The following is a 27,208-nucleotide window of genomic DNA, read 5'->3' as shown; positions in this document are numbered from 1 at the left end:
TCGCTGAGACGGGGAGTCTGTCCTCTAAAGAGAGTTTTCTTTCAGAAAGTGAGTTCTTTCTGAATTACGTTATACAGGGTTCCCAAAATTTAAAATTTATCCTATTGAATTTGAGGGAGACTGCTTTTTCCCCCCTCCAGTGCTACTGCAGTTCACCAGATGATATCTGTACTGGCAGTTAGTATACCTCTTCACAATGACAACTGCCTAAAAAACATGCCCCTTTACTTGTTTTCAGCTGCAACAAACACTAACATAGTTATATGTCTGACAAAAACATGAGTTAAGCCAGATACAGAAGTTTGTTTAGATTTATTCCAAGAAAGCTTTTTCCTTTCTAATCAGTTTTAATCCCTCTCACTTGTATCTCCCCTCAGTGAAACTTGAAACTCTCTGCAGCCTGGAATGTGCTTTTGAATATTTTCGTTTTCCATCAAAATGCTCACCGCCCAAGAGTACCCTGCACATAACTAAGGATCAAAAAATGTTTTCTGAGTGAATTTATTTAGTCTTTGGAACAATGTCTTTTGTAGCGAAATTTCCGTTGAAAACCTCTACTTAAGAGTTGTTTCATTCTCCTGAATAATAAAATTAGAAGGTGTTTTCTTTCTTTCTGGCAGAATAAAATCTGCATGTCCTGGTGAAAGGTTAGGAAATGTATAATTGATGTATTTTTGAAATGCCTCTCTCGTTTCTTGTAATTCTTCCTCCAGGAAATCTTTCCAATTTGTCATAATTCCCAGTTGTTCTGCTACCGACAGCAGCTCCGCCTGAGTGTTAACCAGTTTATCCACCACATTTCCAAGTGTGACCTGATGTGTTTTCTCTGCTTCTTGAAGCACTTCTTGGACTTCTTCTTGCTTCTGCCTCTGAGCCATGCAGTAGTAGATGTTCATTTCACGTTCTTTTTCCTTTACCAACCGGCTCACACTCTTCTTCTGATCCTTAATAACTGTCACACCACTATTCAAAAGTTCTTCCACGGCCTTGCTGCAAGAGACAATAGAGGTTTATAAGTTAGATGGATTAGCCACTAAAAACAAAGAGATTTTTGTCTTTCACCATGGATAGATGAGAATTTATTGCATTGTTTAGGTGAGACACCAGGCTGAGGCAGGCTGGTAGAGATGAGCTTTTGTATTGCAACAGCTGTTAACAATCAAAAAACATTTTTCAGAGCACGGAGGTTGCCCATCAACTTCCCTGCTGTGGGCTAAGGAGAGGCCACCTGTCTAGTGTCTGACAGTAACTTTAGGAACCTGACTCCACCCGTGGCCAGAAAAATATGAACACAGTGTGCTTAAAAATGAAGAAACAGGGTCGGAGTTCCAAACCCCTCGAGAGAGTGTTTCTGTATATCATTCCAGCTACTTACCTTTAGCCAGAGGGGAAAAACTCACAGGCTGACATAAGCTACCAATAAATCCATTCCATTTTAACATGACTTTTATGAAAATGGAGCCCCGCAAAGGGGTCTCAGGGACACTTTGAGAATCACTGCTGAATGAGTTCACAGACCTGTGGTTAAACATATGTAATTATGTATCATTTATAGCAACCAACTGCATTGCCATGTGCCAGGCAGGTGAATGAGCATTCCAAGCATAGATTAACTCAATGATTCCTTAAAACAACTCCATAGGTGGGCCCACTATTATGCCTACTTTACTGATCAGGTAACACACTCACAGAGAGCAAGTAACTCGCCCAATATCGCTTAATTAGTGAAAATGGCAAAATAAGTACCGAAATGCAGGCGGTCTGAGTACAGCAGCTCTTAGCCACTGTGATGCTCTTCTGATGGATGTCTCTGGTTAACTTAGTTCAGTAGAAACTCTAAGGATTTGAGAACTTCAAAAAGACCTACAAATGTTGGATTCAAACATTTAGGATTGTTAAGAAAAATCCTCCCCCTCTGCCTCCTTGTCTAATACAGTCTTTTCAAGACTTACCACCTTGTTTTTCTTCTAAATTCTACCCTCCAAGATGCAATTCTCTCATTGTCACTGATCCTTTCAACTTGACTTTCAAACCTGACAGATTTCCCCAGTCTTGAAATACACATAATTTGTTCTTAGCCTCTCTAGCTGCTATATTATTTCTCTCCTTTTCCCACCAACTAGGCTATATCCACTATTAATAACAAAGGTTAGCATTTATTGAGTATTTACTGTGTCCCAGGGACTATGCTAGGCATTCTACATGCATTACATCTCGTTCAATTTTAACGCTAACCCACTGAAGCTGGCATGATTTTTATTTATTACCTCTTATTATTCCCATGTAAAAACAGGCAAGGAAATTAAGGCTTAGAGAGATCTAATTATTGTTCAATGTCACACAGTTGAGAGAGTGGGACAGTTCCTGCCCTTCACCATTACCTGCTTCAATCTTGTCCGAGGTCACTATAAATTTTTTATCGGGGGTAATACAGTAAAAATGCTGTTTTAGAATTGTTACTCTGGCAATGTTGGGTAAATTCAATCTTAGTAGGGTAAAATAGAGGGACTTTTTGTAATATTCTGGGTGTGCAAAGATTAGGGTCTGAACTCATCATGAAAGAGAAAGAAATAGGAAGAGAGAAAGGGATAAATCCAAGAAATATTACAAAGTCCCAAGTGCCAGAATTTATGACTGCCAGGAGACCGTGGAGGCAGAAAGAAGAGGAATCCAAACCTACTTCCCGATTCTCAGCCTGGGTCACAGGAGAATGGACGTGCCATTAAGAAAAGTGATGCCATTGAAAAACTAGCAGTCCCTCCATCACTTGTCACATGTGGCGTTTATTGAGTAAGTGCGGTCCTCGCCCCAGGGTGTTGGGAGACGTAGTTAACACAAAAGAGCTAGGACGTGCTTCCAGGACAAAAGTGAATTTCATTGTAAGCAAGCTATAAAAGGTCATGAAAATCCTTTGGAAAGTTTTCTTGCAGTTAATAATTTATCTGCTCAGATTTCTAACTTGGATATCTTAGAAAATCTGCTGCTATGTATTAAGAGGTCATGTATAAGAATTTGGTGTATTTAATACAGTGTTTTGACAGACAAGTTTCTTATCTGCAAGAGGGATCAGGCCATTCATTGGAAGATATTGAATTGATTAAATGATTAATAAAAGCATAGTATGTAGTAAAAAATAAAAAAAAAGAATAAGTGATAGCACGAATAGAGTTGGAAGTGTCATCTACATACATCCTCCGGATTTAGTCTGATGTTTTATGAAATCTTCAGTATGGGGTGGGGCTGTGAAGGTGATAACCAGGGCCTCTGGGGCTCAGACATAAGGAACTGGAAGGAAGCTTCCCTGAGCCAGCCCTAAATCCCCAAGACAGGCCTAGCTACTGTTCTCCAGAACCACAGCTCTGGGATGAGCAGGCCGGACTTCGTGCCAGGTTGGCCCGGCTTTCTCCTGGTTCATACCGAGCAGGTGGTCATCTACGGGGCTGACGAGAAGGCTCCACCAGAGATGACCCACGTAAAACTGCTCAAATAAAGTACATTTTAGATGACTCCAATTCCTACCCTCCATGATGTAGCCCCCTTTAAACTCCTTACTATCAAAATCTGTTCTGGCTGAGAGAATCTGTTTTTGTTTTGTTTTGTTTTGTTTTGGAATGCCCTTTAAAACTTTTTCCAGCCTGCTTAAGAGCCTGAATTTTTGATCTTTTGCGATTCACTCCTTTCAGTTTAACATCTGGAAGTCTTTGACCTTTATTCTGATGATTTCTTTGAAGTTGTGGAATTGAAGCCAGCTGAGAGGTGGTGCAGGGGTGGAGGGCGTGGGGAGCGTGGGAGCAGACGGCGGGAGTGCCCACGGGTCTTTGTATCTCCCTTGCCTGGCACGGTGCCCGTGTGTATTAAACAGGCAACCAATAGATGTATGAATGAATAAATGGGTAATATAGATGTAGTTCCCCCCCAATGCTTTTTTTGGTGCTAAATAACACCAAGTTTTAAAACAGCATTACACAAGCCCAAAAGAATTTATGCTTAAAAGGATTCTCCGCATTAACAAAATACTCACCGTAAGAAAATACTCAATTCTTGTAGTATATCTAAAATATTCTTTGATTTCTACTAATTCCACATTTTTTCCCCAAACGTGGTCCTAGAAATCATATATGAGGAAAGACTGAAGCAAGTAGTTTATTAGTACTTTTTGTTTTTTTCTTCTTCATACAAAAACTTGGGACAATATCTCCTCAAATGTCTGGAGGATCACTGTGCATAGAGGAGAGATTCTCACATTTTGGATCCACTTTACGAAGTACATGACAGGTAGAGGCATTCAGCTTTTGAACCAACCACCTCAACCAGTCATAAAATTCCTGTCATGGAAATACTTAGAAGGCTCACCAACCCTTTGCAGGCATCCAGCAGAAGGGATGGCAGGTTCAACTTGCAATGCCCCTTCCAAAGTGAGGTGAATGTCTACGCTTCTTTGTGTAAGTGGTGAGGTCCACCTGCCATCTCTCACTTTATGAGGCTATAGCCTAGGAATTTTGAAATACACACAATATCTAAGAGTAGTGCTGAATGTAAACTGAACTATTTTCAAAATAACTATAGTCTGTACATATATATCTATAGAATTCAGTCTGACATTTTATAAGATGGGGTCTCAGAATAAAAATACATTATTAAACAAAAATATAATCTAATATATAATAATCCAACCTTGCTATGCTCTTGGGGGGAAAATATAAAGCATGGGCCATTCACCTTTGGCCATTGATTTGTCCTTTGCTCCCTTAGGGCCTCTCTTAGCTCTTTCTCACTCTTTTTGGAAGGCTTTTGACATGGTGCAAGATACATCGCTCATGGGTTTAAAGAAAACTATTAATGGCCATTCGTCCCCTTCTACCTCATAAGTGAACTCTTCATTTTCCCCATGTATGTTGCTAACGGTGTACTTTTCAACCTCCTTTCTGTGTCCCTCCATTAAAATCTTGGAGCCAAAAACAGTAAGAACTAACACTTCATTTCCCCACAGACTATTCTTAAATTATGAAGGGATTTGTATCCAAAATTCATTTGTACATTAAGTGTTTAGAGCAATGGTGAACATAGCAGATCGTTTGCCTGAGGAGCCCGCAATAAGCTATTAATCTATTTTCACCTGAACTACAGGACTGTTTGCACTCATTTAATCAGTTATAACCATTGTGTTTATAAGGAGAATACATTCTGATTTTCTGCCTGACAACCTGGGAACCGAGTGCCCCGGTCTGGCAGGAGGATCAGTGATACCCCCGAGCAGGGGCTGCAGGCATTATACAGGTTAAAGCAGGTGGGGGGCGGGCATCTACAGAGGCCAACCTCCAGCAGCGCACTCCTACCTCAGGGGTGTAAGTATTCTCGGCCTTCCCTTGGCTCCGCCTCATTATACACCCACCTTCTGCCTCCATGTTTGTTCATGCTGTTCTCACTCTTTTCAGTCTTTTACAAATTGGGGCCTCCTCCCTTCTCTCTAAGGCCCAACCCAAGACTGACTTCCCCCAAGTAACCTACCTACCTCAGCACACAGCCCTCACTCTCTATTAGCTTGATGTTTCCAGGACTTCGAGCTCTTCTAGCACCTACGTGTTCTTTGTACCAGTCCATCTAGCCCTGCTCATATGGGGCAGCCATGCTTAAGTTACTTCACATAATACTGAGAAAACACCCTTCTTTCTTTGTGCCAGAGCTCAGGCCCTCATCCACAGAAGGCACTTCCATGGTGAAGTGAGCCAGGTAGTGTAATGGAAGGTCATTGGCATCATGCAGACCAGGGTTCACACTGGGCCCTGCCACCTCCTCTCCACATGACCCTTGGCAGGTTACTCAGTCTCTCTCTAAGACTCAGCATCTTCACCTAGGATGTGAGGGATGATAGAATCCCCCAGGAAGGGATATGAGGGTTCAACAAGAGGCATACAAAGGGCCTTGCATGTGCCGGAAATTGAATAGGTAGCTATCACTGGAATTATAGCCACCGCCACAAAAATCTCTGAGCAGTCGCTTCATTTATGCCTTTGCCTTGGGCTAGGAAACACTTAGAACTTTTCCAAGCAAAGATGTTACTGTCTTTTTTTTTTTTTTTAACTTCTGAAATAGTACACTATCTCCTAGATAATTTGTTTAGAATCTAATCACCTCAATCCACAAAAAAGTTTTCTGTGCATTTAACAAATGTGTCATAATATGTAAACGTTCTGAGTCCTTAAGCCTTAAGTAGACAGCCAAATAAATGGTCTATAGGCAGAATTCTAAACAGTGGTCCTTCTGTATATATTAGTGTCTACAAATGCTCTAAAGAACACTGGAATCTAGCAATGTCTAGAAATAAGATCTGGTGTGCTGCAGAGGGGGTTCAGCTGACTGAACACATGTGAACATTTGTTTAATAAATATTTAAAGAATGGCTACCATGGTGCCGGGCTCTCTTCCAGGCAATTGGAACACATCAATGAACAAAACTGACATTCTAGTCGGATACACTTAAACAACAGGCATGGAAGTTCCCTAATCTTAGTCAACTAACTCAATAAAAGGGGGCCATTGAATATCTTTCATTCAAACCTTACAAAGAAAATGGAGGGGGAAGGGTGGAGGCCATGGAGTGAGGGAAGGAGCAGAAGGAGCAGGTGTGTGAAGAGCGGGCCCAGAGGTTCCTGCAGGTCGGACCAGCTCCCACGCACGGAGGGTGGGAGGAGCTGGCAGAGGAGGATACCACTTAGCACTGCAGCAGGCCACACTCATCTGGTAGGTGCCACCTGCTCTAACTTGCTCCCGGAAAGCTCTCTTCACCGTCCTCTTCTACCTCCACAAGGATTTATCTCCTGTGCTAGAAGGGAGGTACCCACTGAAACAGCCACAGCTGCAGCCCTCGTTCTTATTTACCTGCAAAATAAGAATCCTACAGGATTTTACTTTTGGCCCTGTTCTAAACAAACCTAACAAGGAAGATTTTACCTGTTAATTATATACAAGCAGATTTGTTAACTCAAGGAATAAAGCAAAAGAGGTAAGTCCTAGACCAGGAGGACAGATACAGAGGTTTCACTCTTATTCTGCTGCTATAATTAAAGGATCTTAGGCACGTCATTTAACATGTGGACAGTCATTCTCTCTTGGCCCTGATAATCAATATGGCTCCTTACTAATGTGTTGTTAAAATTAGCTAATTCCATCAAATGTTCATTACTACATAAAAATGGTTACTTTCTAAAAAATCCTTGCCCAAAGATACATTTATTGATTTTGGAGAGAGAGGAAGGGAGAAAGAAAGAGAAACATTGGTTGCCTCCAGTACATGCCTGGACCAGGAACCGAACCCACAACTTAGGCATGTACCCTGACTGGGAATTGAACCTGTGACCTTCTGGTGCACAGGACAATACTCCAACTAACAGAGCCACACCAGCCAGGGCTACTTTGGTATTCTTAACTTTTTTACATATTGTATATGATCTGATTTGTGTAAAAATGATTTGTGATTGTACACATATACAAGGTTGCAAATACATCAAAAGGGCATGGAAAGATACAGACCCCATTATTTACAATGATTGTCTCTGAGAAACAGGGAGGGGCAGGGAAGCAGTGCATCGGGACTCAGCAACTTTTGCTCTCTGTATTTTCATAATGTCGATTTCATTTACAGCATGCATTACTTGTGCAATTAAAAAAAAAAAAAGACCAAAAAGTAACACACCCACAATAGTGTATGTTATAGGCTAAAAAATATGAAGTTTGACTTTTATGTGTTTGTGGAAAAAATAATATTTCTTAATTCCTCTCTTCTGCCTCTTAAAACTAGAGATACAGAATGAAAATATTTAAAACAGTAGTAGAGAGGCAGGAGAGGAAGAAAATGTGACTGAGGAAGCACACATAGAGCTTCAGAAGTGTCACCAGTTTTCAACCCCTTTAGATGGGCGGTAGGTCCTTGAGTATGCATGTTGCTATTTTTTAAACCACACACATACGTGCACACACTCTATAACACATTGTGCATTGTTCTCTGTGTCTGATATATTCCATAATGTAAAAACACAAAAACTGGGAAATATCCAACCATGTATTGACTCAGTCTTATCCATTTCTCCAAGTTAATTTTGACAGAGTGAGATACTAATTTGCAAATGTGCTCTCTGGAATACCTTCTCTGGGCCTCGATTGCTTCCTGGGCCTTACGTCTCTCTTCGGCCCTGGCTTTTTCCACAGCCTGGATTTTCTCCTTGTGGCACTCCATCATGATTCTTTGGATTCTATGGACCATACGTTGTTCTGCAGCCAAGTTTTCTCTCTTTAGTTCTTCTTCTATGTTTTGCTGCATCTCTGTCTTGGATTTAGCTGTCATTTCCTTAAGCAACAGTAAAACTAGGTTTAGATGTTACAGCTTTGATGTTTAACAACCTGATGAAATGTGCACCTGCAAACACAGATAGTTTAAAAAAACAGCAGGCCTAATATGGAAAACTTTCATTTGTATGATGCTAGGTAAAACCAGAAACATGCAAACTATATAGCATAAGTGCTTATATGAACAATTTTGAAAGGGAATATGCAGAAAGGGAAAATAGTTGAACTACAGTAATCTTTTCCTTGATTGTGCAAATATTCTATAGGGTTGTTTTATCTTTATACATAATTAGAAATACATACTATGATTCTACTTCAGGAAGTAAGCCATGGGAAATGGCAGCAATAATAACTATGTCTCCTGAATGTCTCATGCAGTCAACAGTTGAACATTTCTGCGGCCACAGGAACCTGCCTGCCTGTCCCCACTGTCATTAGTGTTGAGGGGTTTCTCATTCGCTGAAGGAACAGGAAAAAGTTTTCACTGCTCTGGGATAGAAGAACCTGTGGATGCCATTGGCCAAATAGAGAGAGAAGGCACAAGTCAAACAGGACTCCCGGAGACCAGACCCTCACAAAAACCCCTGCCACTGTGCAGGGAACACTGCTCACTCTTGGGGGCGGCAGGCACTCTGCTGGGCCCAGCTGCTGCAGGCTGTGCAAGGAGTGGTTTAGTAGAAATACATACAAAAAAGAAGGAGCAATGAATCCTGTCTAGGGGTTTCAAATCTTTCATTTAAAGGTAAATTTTAATCTTTGTTGTAGGTATAATGAGAGAACATAAAGAAATTAAATTATTTCATATAGTGAGTCAGTGGAAGAACTAGGAAGAGAAACCAGGACTCTCGACACCAGCCTCTCATTTCATTGTTGGCTGTGTTGCTAGTGTTTTTCACAAGATTCATCAAATTATTTTCATTCCGGAAATCCTGTAGTCTTATGAGATAGTACAGTGAGCTCTCTCTATCTCATTAAGTTTCAAGTAAAACTGAAGTCACTTTAGCTTTTTAGGAAAAAAAAAAATGTTCCAAACAATTAAATATTTGTTAGACTTCAACTTTTTCAAGAGAAAGAAAATTTTCATCTTCTCACTTTAGCTACTCCAATGGCAAAATAAATAAATTAATTAATTAATAAATAAATTAATTAATTAAAAAGAAAAAAGAAAAAGACAACAGAAATCAACTTTAAGAATCAATCTATCCAGAGCAGCCTCAGTTCATGTACTTAGAAAATCTTTTTTTTTTAAACATTGGCTATTTAGAAATGATTTGTCTCTTAAAGAACTTTTTGATAATAAAATATTTTGAAGAAAAATATAGCTAAATGTCTTCAACAGTTATACTTCATTAAAAGGATATAGTGAGCACACTTTAACATTTCTTGATGTCCAGGGCTAGTAGGTAATGATGAATGATTGCACTCGGCTAAATACTCTATACTGCAATTTTACAATTGTTCAGGTTCATTGGGCTATTTGTCTTTGCTATAAATGACCCCAGACTGCTTTGCTATTTTACATTTGATATCTGATTTTTGTAATTTTTCTCATCGTTTACATGCCATTGGGCTAAGTACTCCCTGTTCTAACTCTTTTCAGTGAGCTCTTTTTTGTTACTTCTAGTTTCCAGCATTTAATCTATTTTGGATTTGTAAAAGCAAATAAACCATGCCTGTTGAGTTCATGTTGTCAAGTAAGTACAAATACCATTTGATTGGGAAATGGAGAGGTTCTGCTATGAGTAATAAGCATGAATGTCTATCTTGTAGTCAGAGGTCTTTGTTTAAATTCTTAGGGGATATTTTAAATTATTCCTGGGTTTCCCAGAAATATTTTCAGTAATTAACATTGTGGAATGGTTGAACCTTAGATACATGAGGTATTATCATGCTATATTTTTATTGGAATCATAGAATTTAAAAATGTCAACCCAGCCCTGACTAGTGTGGCTCAGTGGGTTGGGCATTCTCTTGCAAACCAAAAGGTTGCCAGTTTGATTCCTGGTCAGGGCACATGCCTGGGATGCTGGTCAGGTCCCCAGTTAGGGATGTGCGAGAGGCAAACAATTGATGTTTCTCTCTCACACTGCTATTTCTCTCCCTCTCTTACTCCTTCCCTTCCCCTTTTTAAAAATAAATAAGTAAAATCTTTTTAAAAACTAAAAATAAAAATGACATCCCAGCCCTTTGTTTTGGCTGGGTTCTGAATTAGGATTTGGAGTTTTAAACCTAGTCCCTCTTTTATGTAATCATTTAATAAAACCAAAATCATTTTACTGCCTCACATAGCATGTGGAATACATATTTAAAGTTACAAAAATAATTCAATGACCTACTGTTTGGCAGTGTTCTTATTCAATGGAAAGTCCTCTGATTCAACTGCTTCTACAGAGCCCTGGCTGGTGTGGCTTGGTGGACTGAGCACCAGCCGGCCAACCAAAGAGTCGCTAGTTCAATTCTCAGTCAGTGCGCATGCCTGGGTTGTGGGCTGGGTCCCCAGTTGGGGACATGTAAGGAGCTACTGATCGATGTTATCTCTCATACATTGATGTTTCTCTCCCTCTCTTTCTCCCTCCCTTCCCCTCTCTCTAAAAGTAAATAAATAAAATCTTAAAAAAAAATGGCTTGTACTGAAATGCATTTTGAGTGCATTTAACAGTGAGATTATAATTTTGAGATATTATAAGAAATGGCCTCACAAAACCCATCATATTCACTGTACAGATGTTTGACAGACACTTATAACACAGCATCTTCCTGAGGGGAAGTTCCTTTTAGGTATCACATGTAGGACTCTGAGCCTGTCTGAATACCTGATTCTTCTTATCTGGTGGATGCAGTGATTCATGGCATTTTCGCCCTTGCACTGAATGGCAGAAAGCTCAAGGCCCAGGTAGTTGTAATTGCACAGGACCTCATGGCATACATGCATTTTTAAGTTTTAAATTCACCCCTGATTTCATTGTAATTCCTACACTAACTTTTCTCTTTAAAAAAATTTTTTAAATGTTTATTTATTTTTAGAGACAGAGAGGAATGGAAAGAGAAAGAGAGGGAGAGAAACATCAATATGTGAGCGAATCATCGATTGGTTGCCTCTTGCATTGCCTCTCACACTGGCGACCTGGCCTGCAACCCAGGCCTGTGCACGGACTGGGAATCGAATCTCGACCTTTCGGTTCACAGGCTGATGGTTAATCCACTGAGCCACACCAGCCAGGGCTAGTTTTCCTTTTCTTATTTTCTCTTAGCCCTTATTTTCTCATTTACTTTTTAATATTACTGTATTTGAATAAGAGAATATACTTTTTGAAAATACTATCTCCATTGGATATGATCTTGAAATCATATGGATTTTAATATGGAATATGAAATAATTTAATGTGGAATATGAAATAATTTAATATGAAATAAAATGGATTTTATTTAACATCAAACATTTGAGACCTATCCCAAATCACCTACATAATATTAGAGCAGTACCTGGTGGTCTCTACAGGTAAGTATTTAATGCTATTTCGTTCTAAAGAACTTGGTTTTCTGCTCTATTTATTGGTAATGTCAAAATTTAATATGTGAGAATCACATGGGCTGCTGGTTCCAAACACTGCTGGTGACTTTGTAGGTCAGGTGGGGCCTAGGGATCTGCATGTTAAGCTCCCAGATGAGTAGAATCTAAGGTAGGGGGTTCATGGAGCCCCCTGAGAAGCAGTACTGATGTCTATGACAGTTCAAATAACCCCACACATCCCTCCAGACAAATCACTCATTCATTATATAAAAAATGTCCCTGAGACAGCAGTACAGATGTAAATTCCCAAATCTTAGACCGATATTTTGGAAAGGTAAACCTCTCTCTAACCTTTCCCATTTAAATTTTCTTAGGACTTCTACTTCAATATTAAGTGCATCAACCCTACCAACAGGCTATATGGGGTACAATCAAATTACTTCAAAAAAGACTAGAAGATGCGCTCTTTCAAACAGGCATCGCATTTCAGTTATCTTTGTATCTTCACAACCTAATGCCAGGAGTGATACTCGTGATGGGTGTTCCCTCGCTGCAGCATTGGGGCAGCGTCCTTGAGCCCCCTACCAATTTAAAGTGTTTTTCCTTTAAATTGCTGGATTGGGGGAGGTCCAGGGGCCTAGTGAGAAACTGCCAGGGTGCCCAAGGTATTAAGGGGCTTGAGGGGTGGTTACCAACTGATAGAAAAGTATTTCAGTACTTTAAGACCCAGTATGGCCACACTAGCACATGCCAACTAAACAGAAGTCCTTCCTAGACACACTATAAACGTCTTCATATTTTGAACTAAAATAGGGGAGGGGCAGTAGACCATCGCAGCCAACTCCTCAGGGATCCCCGTCACTGGAACTGAGCAGGGAGGGTCTCAGGACCCTCCAGGAACCATGGTGAGAGCTCCCTCTCCTCCCAGCCAAGAGAGTCCATTTATCTCACCTAGTACAGACCTCACATAGGGTAGATGCTCACTGCTGGAACAAGGAACAAATGGGCCCAGTGTCCCAAACTGCTTATTACTTATGTTCTTATTAAATTAGGCCGAACCTGGAACCAGACCTCTGCCACTTTCCCTCCAGCCTCTGCCCATGAATCAACGCATCTGCACTGTGTCCTGTCATGTCCCTCCTGTGGCCAAAATGTGAAAAGAGTTCTGTATCCTTTTCCTTTGAGCAAATTTCAAAGCTGAGGCACTGGACTAAATCATGAGTCCCTGGGCCTCTGCCTGGAACATTCGCTCATTACCTGTGCAGTCCTATGCTTAAACCCGTAGAAAGAGCACCCCCTCCTTATATGACCTCTGGTCTTGAAGGAAATACTCAAGATAACAGCTCAGAGCACCCTCTTGGCACTGCAGTAAATGCAAACATAGGTCGAAGGATGCAATCGGAGCGCCCAGGAGAAGAACAGGAACAGCCCCCTTCCTTCGTTTAACCCCTGTCTCAGCACTAAGTCAAGTTACCGTCCTGGACACTGGGACCAGATGGCAACAAGATAGACACGTCCTTCTGGAGGCTACAGTCACGTGGGAATGAGACACCTGACAAATGACCACACAGTCATTTGTGGTAACAGGGATGGGCGGTGGCTGCTGTGAAAGTGGACAAGTGGACGGGGTGCCAGACAGTGGCAGGGGATGGGTGGCGGTGCAGAGCTGGGCAGGTTCGGCCCCCTGTGAATAGTGATGTTCGAGCTAAATCTGATGGAGGGCAGGAAGAACATACTGGCAAAGACACAGGGTGGCTCCTTTGGGCCTGGAAACTGGTCCAGGTTTGAGCTCATTTTGTCCGAGGCCGTGGGATTCTCCCGGGCCCACTGAGGGTCCAGCATCTCTTCTGTGACAGCCTTGGGCCTCTGAACCAGCCTCCAGAAATGCCCATCTCGATCTTACACATGATTTGCACTTATTCCCTTAGCAGAGCTTTTCACTAACTTAGGTACTTTTGAAAAGACAGCAAACAAGCCACTATAAAAACCTGTAAATGTTTTTGATGTTCCTCTTCCAGAATCTGAATTTTAAATTTATATAATTCATTTGCTTCTTCAAGTGCTTTCTCCACTGCTTGTTTTTGACGTTCATCAGCCTTTGAGAGAAAGAATCCATTTATTTAGTACTATATCAGGTTTTGATGTTTACTGAAAATTAGAAACCACCACAGGGCCTCTGATTCCTTGCTCTGTTCTCATCTCAAACTTCCCCTAGCAAACTGGCTGCCTCGGCCAGGCGCCCTATCACGTCCCCACCCCTGGCCAACACCGCTGTTTCAGCAGTTGTTAGAGAGACCTGTACTGGAGACAGCAGGGATTCCTTTTTAATTTGTCCATGTATTTCTTGCTTAATTTGGCTATCAAAGCAATGTGTGCTCATTACAGAAAATCTGAAAAATACAGAGAAGTAAAAAGATACACAAAGCTAGAAATTACTGAGAAGGGAGGCTGAGTACTACCACCCCAGATCCTGTATCAGGTCTTCAGAAAGAGTTCATGATTTTTTTGGAGAGACTACCCAGAACACTATATTACCTATATTCAAACTGTAGATCACTCACAACAGCATTCTCTTGTATTAGGGTATATAATTAATGATTCACGATCGATGTAAATTTTATTGTCAATAAAGATAGATGACTGCTAAGGTTTTTATATATATTACCCGTTGTACAGGAGTATTTTGGACTTTCACAGTTTGATACCAAGCTTTTGCTGGCACTAATGCTGGACACTTCCAACACTCTCTACTACGATGACTATTTTATTAAGAAAACAAGAAATAACACTCTAGGCACTGTAGCTTGTCCTGCTCTCAAAGAGCATTGGTTCTCTTTAGGTAGTCATCTATATTATTTTATCTATGACTGGAAGAAGTAGGGGCTAGATGATTGAGATTTTGCTTCAGTTAAGGATCTGGGAACTGACTGTGAGCCCCACACACTCAAATGGCCCCCGCAGCCCTCAGAAGTAACACGGACAAGGTATCAAGGACTTTAGAGGAAGGGGAACGAGGAGGAAGGTAAAAAGGAGGGTAACTGTAATAAAGCATTTGGAAAAAACAGGTACATGTTACACACTGCGCAGGTGGATGGTCTACAAATTAGATATTAAGGAACAATACACAATTATCAACAAGGATGCCTTTATTTAAAGTTTTAATCCAATGAGAATAAAGGGAGCAAGTCATCCACACATAGGGGCAATTAGAAGGAATGAAGCTCCTGATGATGCCTGTTTCTTACTAAGCACGTACCATGTGCAGGCACATTGTTTTATTTAACTCTCTCTACCACCTTGTAGAGTGGGCATTATTGCACTTCTTTTACTTTTGAAGAAGCCAAGACTACAGAGCTGAAGAGCTTGCCCAAGGTCCTAAAGGTAGCCAGGATTCAGCGTCAGTTCTGCCTGACTATATTGTTTCACACAAATCCAAAAAAAGTGCAAAGACTGTAAGGGTACATTTAGGTTGATTTGCAACTTTTTACCTGAGCCCACACATTAGCCTCTGCTTTTGCAATTCGTTCTTTGAGTACAGCCTCTTGAAATCGTTCTTCTTTATTCAAAATATCTGCCCCGATATCTGTGTATTTGAAGAGAAATAATGACAAGTTTCCACAGATGTTTCTTGGCTTCCCTTTTTACTATGATCTAGGTATTTATTAGTCATCTAAGGTATGGATAGATCCTTTAGGAGACATTAGTCTTTTCTTTAAAGGTACTGATGAAAGGAGTGTGTTGCTTCCTAATTGACTCAGAGGGAATGCACAGCACTCTTAGGCCTGGATAGTCAGTGATGTGACACCTGGCCACACGGCGGGCGACTGGGGAGGACAGTAGTGGAAAGGAGCACATTTTTGACTCCTGAAGTAGAATAGTTAGTGACTATTCAGGATGATCCAGCTCTGCTCTCCCTGCTCCTCTCTGGGTGTTGGTGTTACCTCCACCCAGTAAACGGCAGCAGAATGCCTTCTTACGGCGCATGCCTTCCTTAGTGTGCAGTTTTTCTTGGGTTTAGCTGCTTTGGTTGTGGAGTTGGGGGAAGTAGTTTAACACTTCTCCGTCAATTACCTAATTTAATTTCCAAATAATAATATTCCCATAATAACACCCTCTCTACCCAAACAAGGAAATAAAAGCCTAGAGCGGCTAGAGGACCACACCGTATCAGCTAGCTAGGGACAGGGTTGGAGCTGGAGCCATGCCCCGAGCTCACTGAGCTGGCACAGGGGTCTCTTCGTCCTCTCCTATCAAAATGTGTTGGGTTGCCAGAGGTGACCTATGACCTGTATGGGGATGATGAGTCCTGTGAGTGTTGAAATCACACAGTGATCTTTTCTTTCCAATCCAAACTACTATAGTTTATCCTTTAGTCCCTTCATTTCTCAGATCTAAAATTTGTTGAATTACTAACTTTTCATGTGATTAGGTCTTGATGATCAACTTCCTAAAATCACAAAGCATACCTCACTACTGCAGTGTCTCTCTCATCATGCCTAGCTCGGCAACAAGCACAGATAAGACACTGCAAACTCATGTGTTTGTCTGCCCAGCATCTCCTGTCTCCCTCAGATAACAGGACCCATTTCTCCCAAGAATTGCCCTCTCTCGCTTCAGGACAGCTACATGATAAATTTCATAAAACTATATATCAAGGTCGGGGATGGGGAGTGAATGTAAGGCCTGTACCTGAGTTAATTGTATTTCTAATACCAATTTCCTTGTTTTGACAATGGACTAGTCTAGTTCTGTGAGATATCAATAAGAGAATCTGAACAAGGGTACATGGGAACTCTGTTCTATTTTTAAAACTTCTGAGTCTTTAACTATTTCCAAATAAAAAGCTATTAAAATATGTTAAAAAAAATAAAAATGACATATGCTGAGGCTTGATTCTGAAGGTTCTAATTTAGCAGGTCTATGTTGGATTAGTATGAAATCCGATGAGTCTGTATTTGGATATTTGCAGTAAAAAAAGTTTTTTAAAAGCTCTGCGTTACCCCGCAGGCTTGAGGACTGCTGCTCTCTGCGGCACTCATTAGCATTCATATAGACATTGTGACATGCCTTTGAGTTTACTTATAAAGAACAGAGAATATTGACTCTTTTGACTTAAAATAGTCCATGACAAATACAGGTCATTGAATATAAAAGATTAATTTCTAACTAGTTAATTTGTCCACTTAATGTTTGGATTCAGATATCCTGGAAGGTATAAGGAATCAATCAATAAAGGCTTATCTAAGAATGGATATCCACTGTCCTGGATGTAAAAAGTCAAATCATTTTAGGGATTATAGTTAATAAGTCATATTAGACATTTACTGTAGTTAAAACCAGTTTTGTGGTTGATATTTTTAGAGGATGATTCCAATTTTATCTCCCCCTTCATTTTAGTTCTTTTGAAACACCCTCCATTCTCTAGCTTTTTTATTTGCAAAGCTCAGGAGTGAAATTAAATCACCGCTAGTTTACCAAGTTAAAGGAAGAGAAGATCAGAGGAGCATTTGAGAGTCCTTAGGAAAATATTACTAAGGCTCAACGTCAGACTGAAAATTCTAATGAGCACAAGAAAAGGAAACCTGTTACAATTTAATTTGCTTGTTACAGGTGTGTATGTAATAAATATTCTCATGTTATCTGTATCTACTTTTATGTCTCTAGCTACTAATATAGGTTATAGTTTCTTTTACCCATTTGCTAAGGTCGTAGGGGTATATTTCCTCTCCTGTGAGTATGGAAGGTGCCCAAGGACAAAAAGAGCTCTTACTTACTATTATGGCCAGGCTTTTCAAGAGGCACAAATTCAGAGTGGGGCAAAAGTGGTTTTACAGTTGTTTGTACAATAATTAATACATAATAATACAAGAATAAACTGTTTCATGTACTCACAACTGTAAACCTACTTTTGCTCCACCCAGTATTTCTTTAAAGCCTCATAATAAACCTGCAATATTTATTAACATCCCTATTTACATGCAGGTTTACAGACGGAGAGGCCAAGTGTCCTGTTCAAAGTACACAAAGGGTAAGTGGAGAAGCTGGATTTCAACCCATATTCTCATGACCGACAGACACCCCTGTCAGTCAAGCAGCTTTGATCAGGAAAGCTGATAGAAGTCTCTATAACAGGAAGAAACACATACAATGCTATGAAACATTACAACAAAGGAAAATAGTAAAGTCACTTACCCAGTATATCCTTGTGAGTGTAAAAGCGTGTCTTAAATGGCTTGTACTGATGGATCCGTTTGAAGGTTTCCCCTAAAGGGGCTGGTGGAATAACTTTATTACAAACAGCACAGCAAACGAAGTTTGTGTAACTTGAATTTCTGATCATAATTAAATTTAAGACGTCTTTTACTATGTACAGTTAAAATACTCTTAGGAGCATAAAAAGTAGTTTTGGGAAAAGCTAGATGTTTAAGAAAGCTGGTAGAGAGGTCAAAGTTTTAGGACAATGCTAGAGGCTGGTAAGGATTAAGTGATTCACCATGACTAGGTAGTGGTTATGTGCCTAATGTTAAAGAATGTTACTGAAAGCCTCTGCCATGTAAGCTATGGGCACTGGGGGAAGATTTAAGCAGTTGCTCCCTCCTAGACACTAACATTAAATTGTTAACTTACTTAGCAACTGTTGCTAGGTAAGACAAGCTTTGCTCATAAAAGCAACTAGAAATGACAAAAGTATAGCATGGTACAGCCTTTCAGTATTAGTTTCTTATTGCTGTTGTAACAAATTACCACATATTTAGTGGTTTAAAACAACACATATTTATTCTCTTGTGGTTCTGGAGATCAGGAGTCCAAAATAAGTTTTGTGGACCTAAAATTAGGGTGTCAGCAGGGCTATAGGGCTGAATATTTCCTTGTCTTTTCCAGCTTCTATAGATTACCCACATTCCTTGGCTTAAGGCCTCTCGTCCTATAGCCTTTTCTCCCCCTGCTTGAACGTTGACATTGCTTCTTCCTCTTCCTGCCTCCCACTTGAGGCTCTGTGATTACAGCAGGCCTACTCATATAATAAAGGATAATCTCCACCTCTCAAAATTCTTAACTTAACCCTATCTGCGGAGTCCCTGCAGGAAAATGGGAGCATTATTCCGCCCACGAGACTTCCTTTTAAATGGTTTACTTAAGAGTTGAATCATTTTAGGGCAGCAAAGGTTATCTATCAATGTGGTTTCGATGCCATCGCAGTAAAACTGGGAAATATCAGAGTATTCTAAAGAAAAAAAATTACTTTTATTAAATCAGCACTCAAAATTACTAAGCCTGGGTTTTAAAGTCACGTAGTTAAATAATTTGTTGTCCTTGTTTACAATGGAAAGCCCTGCTTGCAGAGAACCCCGCCTGGTACCTGATAGAGTGGAACAGACTCGTCACCCTATAAAAGATAAGGCTATAAACCAATAAATAATTTCAATGCTTGCTTCAGGAAAGTCTTGAAAACCCATTTGTCAACGGCGTACTCCTCTTGGGAAATTGCTCCTCTAACAGAAGAGATTAATTCTCTGGGCAAAAAGGTCATTTGCTGCTTATTAACAGGTATCTTACCAAGACCTGGTTCAAGCCTAACCTGTTACTGAATTTTGCCCAGCCTCTGCCAGATTCCCACATTAAAAGACCTTCTTTTAACTACTTGGACCCACACTCCAAAATGCTGTCAATATCTTGCCCTGACCATCCCTTTCTTGGACACAGCTGACTTTGGCAAAGTGGCATTTTTCCTTAGAGAATGAATGAAAACATCAACACAGAGCCAGGTGGCCTTTGACAGTCTACACACAGGCTGTGCTATAACTTGTAACCACCCTGTAAAAAGGATCACAGGTATGTCCTTATTTCTAAAATTCAATGTGATTTTTCCCCTGTACTATTTTTCTTTCATAGTCATGTGCCTCAACGAATCTACCGTTATCCCGGTTTATTCATATAGACGGCACATGGCTTAAGGCTGGACTCTGTACAGTTCCTGCTACCCTCCTGTGCTGCAATAATCTCTCTTTTTTTAAATTCTCACCCGAGGATATGTTTACTGATCTTAGAAAGAGCGGAAGCAGATATGGAGGGAGAAGGGGGGAAAGAAGGAGGGAGTTGAGGGGGAGGGAGAGAGAGATCAATGTGAGGGAGAAACGTCAATCAGTTGCCTCTTGTATGTGCTCCAAGTGGGGACTGAACCTGCAACTTGGGTATGTGCCCTGACCGGTAATCGAACCCATAACCTTTTGATGTACAGAATGATGCTCTGGCTAACTGAGCCACCCAGCCAGGGCTGTGATAATCTTTTTTTTTTTTTTTTTGGTGATAATCTCTTGATAGTTCACCTAATATCTCCCCCACCAAATATCAACTCATTTTGTTGAATACTAGAAGAATTATAAAAGACAACAATGTGACACTAAATGTTAAAACTGAAAAAGAATTCAAGTTCATTAACCAAAGTCCACAGGGAAACCAAAACCAAAAGATAATACTTTAAATTAAAAGACATTTTATATCACCCAAGTGCATTTTCAACTATGTACTATGTAGAGAGACAAAGCAAGAAATATTTAGGGCTCAGTAATAAAGATTTAATTTACTTGTATATAGGTAACTCAATTAGCTAAGCTCCTTAATATTTACAAATCAGACATAATTGCATTTTCATGTATCTTTGCAAAATTACAATAACGTTCTAGAAAGTAAAAACTTACATTATGATGATAAACTCTGTGCAGTTATTATTACGTGGTAATAATAAATGAAACAAAATTTCAGAGATGAGATTTATTACTGAGCCCTAATTACAATGATTCAGAGATTGGGGTAAATATCTAGAAATAAAACAGGTCCAGAACCCTTGTCAGAAAGACTTAAATTATGTAAGGTAAACCCAGGACAGTAAGGAGACTTTCTTATCTATTGAGTAGTTCTACCTTTTAAATAACTGTAAGAACATTTGGTCTTGTGTTTATTATATCACTGTGGCATTAATTTACAAAAACTAAAATAGATTAACAGCTATAGTCAAATAAAAACACCATACCTCAGTATAACGTACTTTTTCTTTTTAAAGAAATACTCCAATTACATTGGATTATTCTCTCATTTAATCTTGGTCTTAGTAGATGAGTGTGAGTATCTTTTCAATTAAAATAAAATTGTGGATGAAAAATAGCTGAAATGGAAAATGGAAAACTAAAATATATGAACCATATGTGACTCTATAAACTATTTGTCTTTAACATTGACGGCAGGTTTTACAATAATTTACAGTAATTTTTTTTTCTTCACAAATATAGGTTCTATGCCCAGGTAAAAAATAAATATTTCTCCTTTGCAAATCAAAACAACTGAACCCTCACAACAATGGCAAATGCACAATTCACCTTAAAATATTAAAAATACCATGCGATTTAACAACATTGGGTACGTTTATTACATAGAATTAACAAAAATAACTTTCACTGTCATGGCACTTGTACAAGAGACCTTAATTTAAAAAAATACATTGAGAAACTTTCTGTGGAAAGAGAATGAGATAATGGCTGCAGCTCTGAAAATGCAAAGTTTACTACAGTGGTTTGGTTGCAACTGCACAAGAAACATGATACTGTGTATTCATAAAGTCTATCATTTAATGGTTCCAGAGCCCTTAACATAGCTCAATCCATAGTAACCAGCACTGTTAATCCCATTTAGATGTTTTCCTCCTCATATAGCTGTGTCCCTCACTATCAATAGCTTCATAGAGTTCCATTTTATTCTCCTGTGTTGCATGTAGATAACCAATATAAGCCACGCATAGCGAAAGGGTTATCAATCCGAAAGCCATTACAGGTTTGTTCTGTCAAAAGAAAAAAAAAATTACAAAACCTCATTAAGTAAGACTAATAATTTGAGGAGACCGAAATACCTGTTGCATTTTCCTCTTGACAAACTAATTCTTGATTACCCCACGAGCGTTCATATGATATTTTCAACTATAATTTATCTAGTTCTTTATTTATTAACTCCTGATTATTTAGAGATTCTAGAAGACTCTTGCATCTCCTCTCCAGTCTTTCTTCTCTCTGCAGCCTGGACACTCCACCTGCAGGAAGGAGACAGCTGGCAAAGGGGCAGAGGAGACAGGCGGTGTGGAAAGTGGTCCGGTGCTCAGGTTTTCAGTGTTATTTGTGTAACGTGGAGAAGTTGCTTGACTTCATTAAATTAGCTGATTTTATTAGGAAGTGAGGAATAAAGTATACACGCCCTTTTTCTCCCCTGAGTTCATGAAAAACTGGCAAAAAGTCTTTTATGTCACATGTAAGGTACAGCAAAAATAGCAATATATACACTCTTCTCTGGGAACCTATTCTATCACTTCAAGAAATTTAGTGCCTGGAACAGATATGATGCTGTTATAATAACCTTGGTTTTCTTGCTGGAAAATCCAAGACCTTGAAAGGCAAAGCAATTAGCTTTGAATTAAAAAAAAAAAAGTTTTTAAATGTAGGAAAGATGTTCACAACTCCATAGAAGTGTTTATCTTTATGACTGTAACTCAGACCCTCCTTTTTGAGTGTTCACACTCAGCTGATGGGCCTTTCTTAGGTCAGTGTGAGTGCAGAGTTGCAATAAAAGTTTCATAATAATACCTCATCAAACATTAAAAATTTCCTTCTAACTAATACAACTATAAAAATTTTAAATAGGAATTTGAGAAGTTGATCCATGAAAGTACAACCATTTTCCATTAAAGCTTAAATGCCCTTAAAATAATTTGTTTTACATGTGTATTTAGTGAAACAGCATTTAAGATTTTCCTTCCACCTGCATTTATTCAGAGATCTTAATAGTCAACATAAAATTTCCATGACAAAATTAAATGTCATAGGAAAAGAAGAACTTTCTGATAGCCTACTTAAATTAAACGTAAAGTCTTATCCTGTGTATATTTCTTACAGGTTTAATGAAGAGCTCTGGATTCACAGCTCGAAATAAAGTTGTCGTCTGGACCCCTCTGAGCCCTGGGTTTCGATAGTCTTTCTCTTTGGGTGGTTCATTTTTAAAGGCTGGAGGCTCAGGTGCTGAAGACATCTTGACTAATGATGATTTATTACCTAAAAATAAAATAAGAGATTTTTTTCCTTCGTGATTGTTTTTTTGATAATGCTCTTTTAAAAAACTAATTTTTTCTTAATTCCAGTCTAGGACATTTATAAATTTAGGGATCACCTACTACACTATACAGGGTGGGGCAAAAGTAGCTTTACAGTTGTTTGTATGGAAAACAATATAATAATTAATAAGAATAAACTGTTTTTTATGTACTCACAACAAAGAGGATTTTTCATACCTGTCTATAAAAAAAGAATTAAACTAAGCTACCTTTACTTCATCTGTCCCTCCCTGGTAAAAAGTTCTGTACTTTTTTCTCTTCTCCAGCCTATTGTGAAGGAAATATATGATGGGAAAAGGAGGCAGCAGAGATGAAGGACCTGCCTCTCTGCATAACTCCACGAGGGGCATTCATACCTCAGAATGTGAGAGAGAACGGCGCCGGCACTGGAATTAACACACAATTTGCAAGCCTGTACAAGACGGTCCATTACAGTCAGGACTGATTGTTTCTGAATGATTTTTTTCTCCTTCAGTAAAATTCTTGTTTATAGGGATGATCCGGAATGTATTTCACAACTGACATTAAACAATTCACTGGCATTAAATTGTCATGACTATCTCCATTATAGTGTACATGAAAACTGGATGATGACACAAAATATGAGTTACTTTGGGGAAAAATTTAATCTTTAGATATTCATTTTTGAAATGAGCATCTCAGTTGAAGATGTATCAAAATAAAATTATCAGAATCATAGACTGTTAGTGAGGAGAAACCTTAGTAATAACCAAAGTCTTTCTTTTAAAAGATGTAGGGAATTATAAAATGGACAAAATATTTTAATCAGATATAAATATGCTTGCTATTTTAGTTTCACATACCACACTATCTTATTATTTAAGAAAATAACTTGAAGCCTGGGGCAGAGAACCTTAAAAATAATTTAAATTAGAATAAACAAATTTGGGATAGAATCCGAGGACTTGATACCTTGAGCAGAATCTAGCATATCCTTAAATTCCAACTTGGCTATTTATAAACTGTATGTTTGAGTAAGTGACAAGCTCTCTGGACCTCAGTTTCCACCTTAATAAAAGGGCTAATATTATCTATTGCACAGAATTACTGTGTGGATTAAATGAGAAAACATTTCTAAAAGAATATGTTCAATAAATGGTAGCTATTGTTATGCTCACCATCTGGACCAACCCCCTTTTTTAAACAAAGAGAAACCTAGACCCAAAGAGAGTGTGCCTTTGGCAATGGGAGAGTGAGGGAATCCTGGTCTCTTAACCTCCTGCCCACCCTATTCCACCACTTCTCCCCACCTTACTCCTAAATCTGCATTTACAAGTTATTTCAAGATTTAAGAAACATAAACTTGTAATCACTTAAACTTTAAAAATGGATTCTGTATTGTTTTTAATGTAAAAAATACTAGTAAGAAGTATCTTCCCATCTCTTGAATTTACTGTACTTGAAGTAAGGAGGTTATGACAATGGCTGCTGCGGATGATCTGCGGGCTGTACACATTATTTGGGTCGCCTCCCCTCCCATACTGTGGTTACCTACACGCCGCTGGCTAGGACTCAAAAGACAGATGCATTCCAAGCCTCAGAAGGAGAAACTGCATTCGGTTGAGATCCTGACATTGCCTTGCAGGGGAAACACAGGACTTCCAAGTTACAAAGAGAGGAATCACAAGTGAAGACAATCACAATATCACTTTCCTTAAACTGTTTGGTGAGCTAGGACACCAAGAAACTGTCCAGGTAATTAGAGGATTCCTAAATAAAGCGAAGGTGTCCAAGGACGGGTCACTGACCGGAGTGCCAGCCTCCTGGTGTGAGAGGCAGGCAATGGGCCCTGGGTGTCAGAGACGTCCGAGGCTTGGCTCGGGGCGCCCCCAGAGTGGCGAGGATTCGGGGTGCTGCCGTGTCACATGTGCCCTGGAGTGAGGCCCGCAAAGGCCCCGAAGGTCAAGAACGAGCTCGCCGTAGACACACCGACCAGACCTCCCCACCCCGTAACTCCCACCACTCACCTGCCGAAGGGTCACCTCCTCTCCGCCTGCGGGAAAGAGGGTCCTAACGCGCCCGCGGGCTCTGCGCCACAGCGGCCCCTACCGCCCGGAGGCTGAGGCTCAGGGACGCGGGGGCTGGAGGGACGGAGCTCCGGCCACCTTCTGGGAACCTCGTGCTGGCCTCAGTGGATTGGTCGACTGGAGTTTGCAAGGGCCGTTTTTTGGTTTCTTAATTTTTTACCTTTAGTTTCCAGCCTCCCAGGTTCAATAATGTTCCAATTTTGTGTGTGTTTGTGTAAGTAAAAGAAGACACCATCTAGAATTACATTATTAATGGAAGGTGAAAGCATTGTGATTTGGGAAAGAAGGCTTAAATCCGGTCTCCTCCTACCCCCATTTTTGGGGCACAGTCACTTAACTGTACAGTTAATACTCTGCCATTCTAGTAGTGCCTTGACATGACAAGATGAAAGCTATGTGTGTAGCTATGGTTGTCATAAGAATAGATATGGCTCTCGGTTTGCAAATACTTTCCTGAGTGAAGTTTGTTGGGATATAAATTATATTAAAGCAAACAGAATAGAATAAACAGGTGCCCAGATCTGGGTATCGACTTATGTAAAGCTTTGGCAAATGGATCTTGGATTTAAAAGTTGTTCTCTCGAGCCAAATTATGTTTGATTTGAGATTTTATTTTTTTATAAATTCATTAATAATCTGGTATTACTAGGCAATCTTCTGACAAAATAAATTGAACTTGAATTAAAAACCTGTTTGTGACATGAAAAATGGCTATTATCCAAAAGTCAGGGTCATTTTTCAGAGTTAACATTTTGAACTTTGATGAAGTCCAAATTATCCATTTTTCTTTATTCTTTGGCTTGTGTTTTTGGTACCAATTCTAAAAAGTCTTTGCCTGGCCCTAGTTTGTGAAGCGTTTCTCCTATGTTCTCTTCTAAAAATGTTATAGTAATATGTTTTACATTTAGCTGTATAATACATTTGAATCAATTTTTTAATAAAGTGTGAGATTTAAGTTTGAGGCTTAATTTTTTTTGTCCAATTGCTGACCATTCATATACTTGTTTTTGCAAAAATAATTATTCATTTGCTTGTTTGGGTTTTCTAACTTGTTCTTACTGAGTTGCATGAGTTCTAAAAAAATATTGGATATGAGTCTCTTTTCAGATGTAGTGCAGATATCTTCTCCCAACCTGTGATTGCTTTTTCGCTCTCTTAATCATATCTTCTGATGAGTAACAGTTCTTAACTTTAATGAAATTAAATTACCAATTCCTTAAAAAATTGAAATTCACTTTCCTAATCCTTATGATTAATTCTCTTTGTATCATGTTAAGAAATCTTTTTCTGCATCAGGGTCATGAAAATATTCTCATCTGTCATCTTCTAGAATCCAAGAATCTTTATTTCTCTTTCCTATTTAGGTCTGTAATCCTTCTAGAGGTATATTTTGTGTAATGTGTGAATTAGGAATTAAGATTCTTTTTTTCCCCATATGGATTTCCAATTGACTATTGAAAAGACCATGCTTCCCCGCACTGTACTGCAGCACCACCACTGTAAAGAACTAAGGACTGTGTACGTGTAGGTTTGCCTCTGGCCTTCTAGGACATTGGCCTATGTAATTGTGAGAGCTGGTCACGTAGGCTCTGTGAGGCTGTCATCTCTTGGTCTGGTGCTGGAGCTTGCGGTCCAAGGCTGGCAGCCAGGAAGGGAAGATCTTGAAGTGGGCTGGAACTCACAGCCATGGGTTGGAAACCCAGAAGAGGAGGCTGAAACCTTTGTTCTTGTTGTCTCTAACCCTGGTGACAGGGGTATCCTGCCAAAGCTCTCAGTTGTAGAGTTAAACACACACCTGACCCAGGAGTCAGGGAAGATGAAGAAGGATGCTGGAGAAGGTAGAGCGATTGCACGTCCAGCTGCTACTTCCCAACCCCTCAGTGCAGCAGCATATCAGCAAAATCTGTTACAGTAGCTGCTGCTTCCCTTTTACCTTCCAAATCTCCCAAGTACCTCCCTTGTTGCCCAACCTAATCAGGAACATATAGGAAAGGAAATTCTAGGAAATGTAGTTCAGCCTAGACAAATGAACACTTTCCATGAAGTTACTTATTATGTCTTTCTTTTCTTTGAGAAAAAGGAAATGGAGCTGTGTTTCTTATAAGATTATTTTCACTGGGTATAGAATTTTACTTTTTCACTTTTTTTTTTTTAGCA

At 39.6% G+C, this 27,208-nt stretch overlaps 2 protein-coding genes across 4 annotated transcripts; both read right to left on the bottom strand.

Annotated features, from left to right (window-relative positions):
- Positions 1-554: 554 nt before the first annotated feature.
- CUNH6orf163 (chromosome unknown C6orf163 homolog) lies at positions 555-18,194 on the bottom strand. Its single transcript, XM_054568634.1, has 5 exons — positions 18,047-18,194; positions 15,343-15,437; positions 13,843-13,950; positions 8,142-8,344; positions 555-990 (listed from the first exon to the last, which is right to left on the bottom strand). Exons 1-5 carry the CDS (start codon positions 18,192-18,194, stop codon positions 555-557), a joined length of 990 nt encoding a protein of 329 aa, XP_054424609.1.
- Positions 18,195-20,149: 1,955 nt separating this feature from the next.
- On the bottom strand, positions 20,150-25,030 carry SMIM8 (small integral membrane protein 8). Of its 3 annotated transcripts, none has more exons than XM_054569687.1 (3): positions 24,992-25,030; positions 22,787-22,944; positions 20,150-21,686 (listed from the first exon to the last, which is right to left on the bottom strand). In XM_054569687.1, the coding sequence occupies exons 2-3, from the start codon at positions 22,919-22,921 to the stop codon at positions 21,528-21,530; spliced, it is 294 nt and encodes a 97-aa protein (XP_054425662.1). In that variant the 5' UTR covers positions 22,922-22,944; positions 24,992-25,030; the 3' UTR covers positions 20,150-21,527. The 3 variants fall into 3 exon arrangements, with proteins under 3 accessions (XP_054425662.1, XP_054425663.1, XP_054425660.1); XM_054569688.1 differs by lacking the exon at positions 24,992-25,030 and adding an exon at positions 24,773-24,915; XM_054569685.1 differs by lacking the exon at positions 24,992-25,030 and adding an exon at positions 23,360-23,577.
- Between the last annotated feature and the right edge of the window lie 2,178 nt (positions 25,031-27,208).

This window comes from Pteronotus mesoamericanus, unplaced genomic scaffold (assembly GCF_021234165.1).
Source record: "Pteronotus mesoamericanus isolate MK-2021 breed Mesoamerican mustached bat unplaced genomic scaffold, CSHL_Meso_final contig_20, whole genome shotgun sequence".
Taxonomy (NCBI): Eukaryota; Metazoa; Chordata; class Mammalia; order Chiroptera; family Mormoopidae; genus Pteronotus; species Pteronotus mesoamericanus.
This window is presented reverse-complemented; position numbering and strand designations above follow the sequence as displayed.